Source organism: Podarcis melisellensis (genome assembly GCF_964234715.1).
Source record: "Podarcis melisellensis genome assembly, chromosome: 5".
Lineage (NCBI taxonomy): Eukaryota > Metazoa > Chordata > Lepidosauria > Squamata > Lacertidae > Podarcis > Podarcis melisellensis.
This window is the reverse complement of record NC_138537.1, coordinates 44,366,984-44,379,294: the sequence shown is the minus strand read 5'-3', so window position 1 is coordinate 44,379,294 and position 12,311 is coordinate 44,366,984. Positions and strand designations below refer to the sequence as shown.

The 12,311-nt window shown below is 42.7% G+C and overlaps 1 protein-coding gene across 4 annotated transcripts in view; it reads right to left on the bottom strand.

Annotated features, from left to right (window-relative positions):
* Positions 1-12,311, bottom strand: part of WBP1L (WW domain binding protein 1 like) — a 47,507-nt gene that overhangs the window by 9,597 nt on the left and 25,599 nt on the right. For all 4 annotated transcript variants that reach the window (XM_081911604.1, XM_081911601.1, XM_081911602.1 and 1 more), the window contains exon 2: positions 6,785-6,887. In XM_081911604.1, coding sequence (XP_081767730.1) covers positions 6,785-6,887 — 103 coding nt within the window. The remainder of the gene's footprint in view (positions 1-6,784; positions 6,888-12,311) is intronic.

Here is a 12,311-nt window from a genome sequence, read left to right as displayed (position 1 = left end):
CTGCTTTATTGGCAGGAAACCTCATTGCAGCTAAGCCAAAACATGTAGCAAATCATTTCTCCGCCTGCCTTAGAAGCATGCTAGGTGATGGCCTTGGCTTCGGGCTATCTGGCCCAAAAGAAGGTGAAATGGGACATTTTTGAGAATTAGTGTAGAGCAAGTGTGGAGCGGCTGCTAAGAGCCTGTGCTTGGAACTGGGCTGTGAAAGGTCCTGGTTCAAATCTCCCCTCGGCAATTAGCTGCTGAACTGCAGGCAGCCTTCTTAAGCTAAGCAACTGAGGTAGAAATGTACGCAGCTAATTATGGCCTTAGGGCATGGGTGGAGAACTGGATCTGACTGGTGGACAGGAGTATGCCACTACCGATCTTCAGGAGGGGGTGGAGTTGCGGGCTCACGACCCGCCCACACTCTCGCGGGGCTGAGGTCAGCCCCGTGGGATTTGCAGGGAGTCCCCAGTCACCCCGCCCACGCTCCCACGAGGCTGAGGTCAGCCTCGCGGGAATCAGGGATTCCCTAGTCACACCCCCGCGCGCCAGCCAATCGGCTGGCGGCAGGGGCGGGCCTTCCAGAGGCCACATAAGGTCGGGACAGCCCCCGGCTCGCCCCTTTCTCCCTCTCAATGCGGCTCGAGTGGCGGTAGGCATTGGCCGGGGTATTGTCATGCAAATGAGGTGGGGGGGAGGAGCGCCATCACCTCCCCCAAAGATTGAAGGGTAGTTCGTTAAAGGACTCCGAGGGGCGACGCCTCGTCCGAAACCTACGGAGGCTAGGGCCTAAAGCGCGCCCCCGAGCGGTAACCCCTCGGGGAGCGCCTAGGGATACGCATCTCGGGTAGCTCCCCCTGTTGGTGTTTAACCCTTCCCGATTAGATCGGATAGACGGTTAGGGGCCAATGCCTAAAGCCAATACCTCTCTTTTCCTGTAATCAATAAAGTTGTGGCCATTTTCGCCCATTAACTTAAATTCTTGTGTCCTGTGTCTTTATTCATTACACCTGTGGGGGGGAGGAAATAGCCACGCAATTATCTCCTCGACCCTTCACAGGCCAAGTTTGACAGGTGGGTGGAGTATGCCACCTGTCAGTCACCAGAAATGACATCAGGTAGCTTCGTTGCTTACAAGGGTCTTGCAGAAGCCCCTTCTGAAGCACTATCTTAGGCAGCGCTTTGATAGATCCACAGAAGCCCTTGACAATCAGCTGTCAGTTTTCAGAAGTCTCATGAGCCAAATGGGGATGCCCAACAGGCCTAAGTACCCCGCCCCTGCCTTATGCAAACCACTCCCAGCCCACTTTAAAACATGGGGGAAATAATGCTGGCCTACCTCTTACAATGTTGTCGCAAAGATGGCTAAGATTATCTATCATGAAGAGCTTTGAATACTCTGAAACACTTAATAAATGCTAAATATTATCAGTGTTCTTGGTGGAGGAAGGGCTGTATATAGTTTCCTCTCAAAGAGCATGCCAATACTTCAGCTCTGATGTACCTCAGTTTCTCAAGTGTTACCAGGAACAAGAGCCCACATTGGAGACTGTATGAGAAAGGTGGACACTTGATTAAACAGTTTTCCTGGGAGCGTCAATACCATCTTCTGCTAAGCTCATGCCCTCCAGATATTTTGCAAGCTGTGCTGACTGGCATTGACAAGAGTTGTACTCCAAAACACCTGAAGGGTAGCAGCCTGGCAACGGCTGGTCAACACTGGTATTTATGTTGTGCGATGGTTGGGAAAACCAACAGCAGCATTTCAATACTGTTCCTTTTTTCTCTAATAACACTGCTGGCTTGAACACAGAATCCTCAGCAGTAAACACCTAAACCTCACAGCTAGGGAAAATACCGGACTCCTTGAATCCCTGCTTGAAACTTTATCTAGATTCTGCAAGGGTTAATGTGATGAACTAAATCATTTTCCACAGAATTCTGTGACAGTGAAAGATTCTGCAAATAATTAACTGTGCATGCTGGGGATGAGGTATCCTAAATCAGCAACTCCCAATTGATTTAATAATGGGAATCAACAAAAGACATGTTTTCTTGGGTTGGTACATATCTCCCAGGGTTATGGCTTTTAACTGAATGAGGTGCGCTCTCATTGGAAAGGTAAAAGGGAAAGGGAAAGGACCTCTGGATGGATAAGTCCAGTCAAAGGCGACTATGGGGTGCGGTGCTCATCTTGCTTCAGTCTGAGGGAGCCGGCATTTGTCCACAGACAGGTTTCTGGGTCATTTGGCCAGCATGATTAAACTGTTTCTGGCACAACAGGACACCATGACGAGTGCAAGAGCACAAAGAAACACCATTTACCTTCCCGCCACAGCGGTACCTATTTATCTACTCGCACTGGTGTGCTTTGAACTACTATGTTGGCAGAAGCTGGAACAGACAAACGGGATCTCACCCTGTCATGTGGATTTGAACCACCAACCTTCCAATCGACAAACCCAAGAGGCTGAGTGGTTTAAACCACAGCTACCTTTGCAGTGGAGTAAGCAATCCAATGCTGTACATTGACCATGTTCCTAGATAATGAAAAAAACATGGTTTAGCATTAAGATTGTGAATCTCAATGAACCTTGGGATCAAGACGCACCTTCTCCTCCAGCATGGCTGCAAGAATCTGCTTCGCTTTTAGATTAACTACAGTTTAGCACTGGATGGTAAATTTGTTCTTGTAAAAGGGGTGGGGGTTACTGGTTTGTTTCATTCTTGTTCTTGTTTTTATTATGTATCCTGTGTTTTTATATTGTATTTTTATGCTGTGAACCACCCTGAGATCTACAGATGAAAGGCGGCATAAAAATTTAATAAATAATAATAATTCCAAACACTCAGATATGAAGATGAAGGTATTCTTGTGAACTCTCATTGATACTCAGGCTGTGTAGAATCTTTGAGTCACATTTCATGCTTTAATTTCTGAATCTTTGTTTTGTGAATGCATAGAAAGGACATTAACTGTATTTTTTCTTTTTTTGTATTCTGTTAAAATTTAAATTACATTAAAACATCTCTCCCCCCCAAAAGGTGGTTAATGTCAGCTATAGTTTATTTAAACAAGCCAGGTTCCTAAACTACTGCTCTAAGTTAGATTGTTTCAATATACCATTGTTAAGATTAACTATAGTTGGTTCAGATTCAGATATCACAACAAGATGTGTTTAATCTAAAACAGAAGCAAAATCTTTGAATTCTTCCTTGTAGCCATGCTGGGTAGGAACAGTGGTATGAGTTCTACATGAGCTGGTTTAGCATTATGTTTAAACAAGGACAGTGACTTGTCAATTAGCAGGGACTAATTTTAAACAACGGCCACCATCAGGAGTCTTCTAGGTATACTGGACACTCAAAAAGAAAAAGAAAAAGAAAAAAGGGAAAGAGAAAGGGAAAAAAGCACCCGCTATGAGGAAGTTATGTGTCTGACCCAGCCAGAATTCTGGATTTCCCTTGCTGATCTGGGCATACAGCCTTTTCCAAGAAAGCATAAAACCAAGAAATCTGGGCAGCGTATTTTATGAAGCTAGAATGCAACCTTTAATCCCTGTGGACAGACTTATTACATAAATAAGCTAAATAAATATCAAGAGAACGTGTGAAGGTCAGAGCAAGAGAAAAATAAATTATAAAACAAAGAAACATTTAAGCTGGCTAGTTTCTTCTCTGGCTAGTTTCTGTTGGAACTTCCAAGCAAGGTTATAAAAAGTCCCAAAAGCTACTTGCTTAAGTGAACTGGAAACTGCCTTCCCTTTCCCACTTACCTCCAAAAGGAGAAAGTAACCTGTAAAAAGGACAAGAGAAGCACAGATTTTTGTTTTCTTTTAGATAAATACACCCCAAAGTAGGCACAACCTTTTCTCCTCAAGTTAAATGCTCAAACTGCTTTAATATTAGACAAGTGCCATCTCTGATATGTTTTCAGCACCACCAGTAGACCTTCCTCTTTCCACAAACCTTTTAAAGTTGAGATTTTCCCCAGTCTACATCTGTACTAGAATTGTTTTTATGATGTTTTGTTGTTTTATCACCTGCCATTGTGCTCCTTTGTGAGCAAGGGCAGGGTGTAAATTACTAAACAAATAATCAATCAATCAATGACGGTTAGCAGGGGAAGAATTTCTGTGTATGAACACAGTGGAGAGGGGAATCAGTGAGGCAGGTAGCCCAGTGAGTTAGGAAGGATGCAGGTCTAGGACAAGAGTGGGCCAACTGGTACTTTTCAAACTGATTAACATGCCCCAGATTTGGCAGAATGAATATTTCTACAGCAGATTATCACAAAATGCAAAACAGCAGAAGGCAAAACAGAAACACCTTCCCACTTGGATGACTTTTCCTGCATGGTACTGAACAATATAGTTTTACCAGATGTGCATCTTTTTGTAACTGCTATAAATTTAGTTAGGAAGGGAAGTCACATGGAATTTCGTTCAAACATGAACAAGGAATAGATTCCCCCGCACCCCCGTATTTTCCATTTCAGACTAAACTATTCAAAAGCAGTATCAAACGGAAAACGTACGCCATACCAAGACATCAAGTTCAGAAAAAGACACAAAACAAGAAAATCAGATACAAAGATTGGGCTGGAGCCAACTAATGAGCCCTGCTACTTAGTGGAAGCCAGTGCAACCACAAGAGGGCTTTTTGCCCACTGTCCCCCATGTGCCCTGCTCATAGAAAGAAAAATGGTTTATTTTATTAATTTTTAGTTCTCAATACAAAGTGTTCAAGAGTTTTAGCAATAGATTTTGGCAACAAGATATTTCAATGCCCGCTTCATCTTAAAACAAAATTGAACTTGGATCTAGCTAGCACCATCTAGCTTTAAACCCAATCCACCTGCTTGACATATCATGTATTTTACTCTTCGCTCCACCCCATAACAAACACCACGGATTCGGTTTCCCATCAGCTTTGCTCTTCAAAAGGGGAAAACTCTGTTGACTGTAACCACTCCCAACAGCTAAAACATGGGATCATGTTTCATGAAGCATGTCAGGTGAAGAGAGATTCTCTGTTTCAACCCATGAGTCCTTCCCACAAGTTAAAGTGGTAAATAACGTTAAAATGAACAGCAAGACCTATGAAAAGGAAAGGAGCTTTCAGTGCTAGGGTACCGAGAATGGCGACAAGAATTGTTCACCTTCTAAAATCCACTTTGGTGCTTAATCCTGTGCTCAATGTGCTAAAACACTTTGCATACATTTTCAGGAAGACAAAACACACTTCCTTTCAGCTGATTAAGCTGGATGCTTGCCCCAGCCTTTCCCAACCTGGTGCACCCCCCCCCAAGAAACTTTGGATTACAACTCCCATCAGCCCCAGTCAAAGGCAAACCCACATTGTAAATAATTTAAAACAGGAGTTTCCAAAGAACGAATGATGGAGGCTAAATGTCAATCTTGCAGAACTGTAAATAGCTGGCACATGTCGTCACATAGTTGGAAGGAGAGAATTCTTGCCATGGTCACCTGATTATCAAGCAGCAATGCTGGCTCAAGGAATACACCTAAACCATGAACCCCATGTGTTGAGGGAGCACAACTTCATTCAGAAAAGGTTGTACATCTACTCCAGTTTGATAGGCCCACCAGCCATGAACATCTAGGAGTCTTGGTTGATCACAAACTTGACATGAGCCAACAGTGTGATGCGGCAGCTAAAAAAGCCAATGCAATTCTGGGCTGCATCAATAGGAGTATAGCATCTAGATCAAGGGAAATAATAGTGCCACTGTATTCTGCTCTGGTCAGACCTCACCTGGAGTACTGTGTCCAGTTCTGGGCACCACAGTTCAAGAAGGACACTGACAAACTGGAACGTGTCCAGAGGAGGGCAACCAAAATGGTCAAAGGCCTGGAAACGATGCCTTATGAGGAACGGCTAAGGGAGCTGGGCATGTTTAGCCTGGAGAAGAGGAGGTTAAGGGGTGATATGATAGCCATGTTCAAATATATAAAAGGATGTCACATAGAGGAGGGAGAAAGGTTGTTTTCTGCTGCTCCAGGGAAGCGGACACGGAGCAATGGATCCAAACTACAAGAAAGAAGATTCCACCTAAACATTAGGAAGAACTTCCTGACAGTAAGAGCTGTTCGACAGTGGAATTTGCTGCCAAGGAGTGTGGTGGAGTCTCCTTCTTTGGAGGTCTTTAAGCATTGGCTTGACAACCATATGTCAGGAGTGCTCTGATGGTGTTTCCTGCTTGGCAGGGGGTTGGACTCGATGGCCCTTGTGGTCTCTTCCAACTCTATGATTCTATGATTCTATGATCTCTGACTTGAGCTTCATTTTACTGGCCCTCGCCCACTATTGGCTCCAGACACCTGTTCAAGAACTCTGCTGCCTCACCCGAATCCAAGAAAGTGGGCATCCTGTTGACATCAGCTAAACCTTGCACAACCTCTCCCAGTAATTTCATGCAGATATTAAATAACTTGTGAGACAAAATAGAAACTTGAGGCACCAGACAGGGTCATTCCCCTGGGATGGGAAATCACACACCCCTAAACCTGACAGGTGGTGCAGAAAGGTACACTGGATGACAGGAGAAATAGCAAGGACACACACACACTCCCCCTGTGCATCTCTAGCAAAGGTCATGGCAAGGGCAGTCTGGCTGAAGTGAAACATCATTTTCAGTTTCAGTCTGGGGAGGGACACCTATCACTCGCTCTAACACCTTGTCTCTGGATAAAGCCAAAAGTGGATGAAACTGAAATGCCTGTGATTCAGGTTATGAAAAGAATTTCACTTCTGTTTATAAAAACAAGAAACTTACACCAGAGTTCATAATAGTAATTGCAGCACTGAGACTGTCCACAGCAGTGGCCTGTTTCACAGATGTAGCTTTGATTGTTGATTCCTATGCAGGGCTCTTTGTCCTAGAATGTAAGAGAGGAATAGGTTAGTGAGGAAGGCCCAAATACATTAAACTTGGACTAAGCCTCCGGTTGCTTGCAAGACATGCATGATCCCAGGGCTTAAACAGCTGCTCAAGGTCACAGATTGCCTGCAGCTGTTTAGGCATTTCTACTTTCCTGGATATCAGTCAGTTCCATGGTGCTCCCACACCCTACCATCCATCATCAACCTTCCAGGCTAGGTTCCTACATGCAGAAGGAAGAAGTACAGATGATATGGTAGAATGGATTGTACCTCTACAGTGGGTGGGGGGAGCTTATGAACACCCCTCTGCATTAACCCTCCCACCCCTAGCTCTTTAAGTAGAAAGTTAGAACAGCACACTTCTCCCTGCTATGCTAGTTTTCTTCTGTCATGGGGTTTCTTAAGCTGCTATTTATATACAGTGGTACCTCGGGTTACATATGCTTCAGGTTACAGACTCCTCTAATCCAAAAATAGTGCTTCAGGTTAAGAACTTTGCTTCAGGATGAGAACAGAAATCATGCTTTGGTGGCGCGGCGGCAGCAGGAGGCCCATTAGCTAAAGTGGTGCTTCGGGTTAAGAACAGTTTCAGGTTAAGAACAGACCTCCGGAACGAATTAAGTACTTAACCCGAGGTACCACTGTAGTGCCATCTATGCAGGATGGTGTTTAACCAGGGTTCTGCATTCTAAAAGGAGACACAAAAGGGAAACAACAGATATAGAGGAGGCAGAGGTTAAGGGGGTGGGGATAATGTGTTGCAGTTATTTCAGTTACAGTAGGGTATGGGAACAATTGGAGGGAATATTAAAAATGGTATCCCCCTTCTTCAATCTGAACTAGCACCATTCTGCTCTAAACTTTACCATCTTATTGCTGCATGTCTAGATTAGTTCTCATTTCACCTTTCTCCAGCCTTGTCAGCTCCTAAGGTGCTCTAAATAACTGAACCTATCTTTTCCACACCTTGATAAATAATTTCCCACTTGCAGTTTGCATAATGCAGGCATCTGTTCTGCACTTCAGTGCTGATCCTCATGCCTGGGCATCTATAGCTATAACTGTGGCCCAAATTATCAGAATTTAGAAAATGATACTTAGACAATGCAATCAAGTGTTCAGATTTCCACACACCCCCTTCAAGTAGGAATATTTTACATTAAAATCATATAAGGTTTTCATTTTTAATGTAACAATCCCCCCCCCCACAGCTTGTCATTAGGTACATGAATTTATGCCTAATGCGCTGAGATGAAGGGACCCATAGATATTTTCACTTTGGTATACTGAGGCATAACATTTTATGACCCTCTCATGGTGCTTGTTTCAAATACACTGCAATTCCACTGTGGTTAACAGGGGTGGTTTTTTCAGCTTCAAGTCTTGCACTTATAGAATCAGAAAATGTAATAATTGAAGAGAGGGCAATCTGGGCTCAATTAGATAAAAATAACATTTACTACCATATACCCTACTCTGAAGTAATTCTTGCCTAATTTGCAGAACTTTTAAAATAAAATAAACATTCCAACAAAATATCTTCCTAGAATACTCCTGCAGTCTAGGACAGAAGCCAAGTCAGTCATACTTTTTCATCATCACATAATCCTCCCTGAAGGCCATCTCTGTGGACAGTTAAGAGATGGAAAACAACTGCCACCCAATGGCAATGACCCCTCTTGCCAGAGTGTAATGTAGGGCAGAGATAAAATGGGTGTTGAAGTAATTTTTGGAGTCTTTGTCCTGAAAAAAAAAATGCACAGCTGAACCATTGCACTATGAAAAGCCATGCAAATCTAACTTATAGTATAAAACAAACAGTAAAACCAAAGTGATGTTGGTTTATTTTTATAGAAGGATCAATATGCGTGAAGCTTTATGGTGTAAGAGAAAAAGTGCAGTCGCGTGATCAAGTTTGGAAAGATTCAGGCCTGGGAAGATTCCCTTGTATTCCAGAAAGGCAATATATGTCTTCAGTCATCAGGAACACATATCTAGCTTCCATCTGCCCTACCCAGCAGGGTAAGGGGTGATGGGATGTGTAGTCAAACAATGTCACAGATTCCCTGGCTTAAATACACATACAATACAGGCAAGTGGTTGCAGAGCTGTGGAGCAGCCCAAATTACAACATTTGGCATCAGAGTGCCCAACATGAAAGGCAAGCCAAGTTAGCTATAGTATAAAGTGGGTACTTAAAAATTTATTAGAAATCATCATCATCATTATTTTAGTATTTGCTCTGAAAGGTTTAAGCATACCCACCCCACTGTTATTATGAAGTTCCCCCCTGAAAACCACCATCTGGCTTTGGCCCAAGTAAACAAAGATGCATGCTGTGTTATTCCTAAAGGAGACTCATTCTATTTTTGGATCTAGAGACATGGGCATCAGCATTAACATTCCCACCAACACCCACTACCCCAGTTAGAGTTAGCACCCTCCCTCAAAAGCCAGACATCTGACTTCATTTTCAAAGTGCCCATAAAGTGCTAAGATAGTTTCTAAAAGAGGAAACATCTCCTGCATCCATCCTTTCACAGCAGAAGGGGCACTCCTCTATTTCACCCACAACAGGGTTCAAAGAAATCATGTAGCCTTTAGCAGAGGTTCGAGCTAAGACTCCAGCTGAAATTAAGTATCAAGGCTGCCTGTGGTCCCTGATATGCTATCTACAGCTGCATTCCATTTTACTCTTTAAGATCCAAAAATTAAAAAGGTTTCCAGAACAATGAACGAAGTTGCCACATTCTGTACTGTCCAGACATCCCTTGGAACATCTACCAGGAGTGTATGACAAAGCACTTTCCAAAACTAGTCTGTGGAATAGGGGACGATAGATAAAGACCTAAGAGCCTTCAAAGAACAGCAACGTACTACAGCTTCCTTTAATTTCTAAAATGCAGCTCCCTCACACTAAAAAAAATAAAAATAAAAAATTCATGCATGATGCAGGGGCAAGTACGATATGGAGCCACAGCCAGTTACAGCTTCCTGACAAGTCTGCCTGTACAATGAGTGTATTTGTTGCATTTGCATTTTACATTTGGACTGGTGAATCAGAAGGCAGTGGGGAAGGAAGAACCCAAGGCAGGGAAAACAAGTCAGGGGAGGCCTCCCTTTTCCTCCCCATTCTTCGGGGGGGGGGTTGTGCTGATTTAATGTATGAAGTACAATTTGATTTTGCTATCCTGCCATTTTATTATATTGTTTAGTTTCTTTAGTATACGGTTGTTAAATTTTACTTCTTTAAATTATTTTAGTGCTTTTGATTTGGGCTTTTTGATTACCCAACTTTGAATCATCCATTGATGAAGGGTGGGATAGAAACTGAAATAATAAACAAACAAATGGAAAGGAAAATCAATATGCCAGCTCAAGGGCTAGTGTACTTTTCCTGTTCTGGGGGCACGTCAGGTGAATGGGAAACCTTTGGGTCCTAACAGATCAAAAGCCTACCGTGATCTGCCCCCAAACTCCTACTTTATGACTCTATGACCAAAGTACTGATGATGGAGGGAAAGATAGAAATATTTATGTAGCTGCAACAAGAAGTCCTCTATGGCAAGCATAGGCAAACTCAGCCCTCCAGATGTTTTCGGACTACAACTCCCATAATCCCTGACCACTGGTCCTGTTAGCTAGGGATGATGGGAGTTGTAGTCCCAAAACATATGTAGGGCCGAGTTTGCCTATGCCTGCTCTGTGGGCAGACTTTCTGCTCCACTTACAAAGAGGGAGATCACAAAAATGTATGGCCTTGGGACATTAAAACATCTTAGGTATATGCTCAGAAATGTACCAACAATGACCTTGTCCATATATGTATGATTTTCTAGAAAATTAAACCTGTTCAGTATCATTTCTTTGGGCTTTTTTGAATCAACTAAAAGTTACCGTAGTTTTACTGATCACATGTTATTTTAGGTCTAGAGGAGAAAATTAAGGGTGTTAGATCTGAACAGCCCCCAACTGAACATTATGGTTTTATAACCTTAAATTAAGAAATTAAGATGCAGTTAGTGAATATAGAATAATCTCAAAACCTGCACATTTTAAAAAAAAGATGTGGCAATTTGCATGCAAAATTAACAATGGCTTTAAAAGTGTGGAGAAATGAGTTAAAACTACACTTAAGATGTACAGAAGCACTTGTATCTCTGCGTAGGCAGACCTGTGTCTGGAGCACTTCTATGCTATGATATAAAAAGCTGTTGAAAGATTACCTGATTCACAACAAAGCTGTAGACATGATGTGCAGCTGGGAAAATATTCCTTACAGCAGAAAGGTCTGAAGCTTAATCCACTTCAGACCACTTTGCAGAACTGGTAGAGCTTGAGCTGGTTTTTCATATTCACAATGAGCCAGTGTGAAATAAATTTTACTACAGTTAATATTTAACTAGAAGTATACAGTTTATCTTAGTGCTTTAACAGTACCAAACCTTTCAGATGTGCTTCAATACCAATCTAAATTAATAACAAATGTTTGATGCTATGCTACATCTTTCAGTGTAAGGGCCTCTTGTTTTTCATGGGGGCTTATGGCTATATTCAGCTACTGCTTAAACAGTACTATGTGGAAGAACACCTGACTGGACAAGCAACCCAAGCAGTTGCTTGGGGAGGCAATATTTTTAGGGGTGCCAATGAAGCAGCACACAATCCAAAAGTGTTTATAGGATCTGTTACAGAAAATGCTGGGGCTCAGCTTTCAGGTTCCAGGCAGCAACAGAGTTGCGCTCTAGCAAGACTCTGCAAGGATCCTGGGTCTTGCTCCTTAGTCATGCAGTGCAACTTTATTGAGCAACAAAACAACATAATAGACCTAAATGGATGACCACATGCAATTCATTAGCATTGTCTTTATTCATATGCAATACAATAAAAGACCAAGAAACACAGGTCTCACTCATGCATCACTCAATGCTACAGCAGAAGGTATTATTGATTGCAAAATACAGAAGTCAAGGTATTATTGATCGCAAAATACAGAAAGTTAAGTCTCAAATACATGGTCTGAGTCCCAGCCTCAGATGTATGCGCAGCTTACATGGTTTGAACAGAAGAGAGGGAGAAAGAGGAACAGGAAACAGACAATACTTCCTCCATCCCTGAAGGCGAGGGAGCGTGACCTAGCTGCACTTTATAAAATTACAGCTATGTGGTCCCTAACCCCTTAATTTACTAACTAGTATAGAAATGCACTGTTAGGTTTGTTGCCAAAAACTCCCACCATCAACAAACCCCAAGAACAGCATGAGAGATGGCAGGAAAGAAAGGAGGAAAACCTGGAGTGCCATTTTCTGTTGAGGGAAGACCCTTACATCTAAAGCAGAAAAAAAATGGACTTGCAACATGTTGTAGTGCATCCCAATTCCTGAACAGTCCTTCTGTTTAGGGCTCCAGCTAATGCAGAA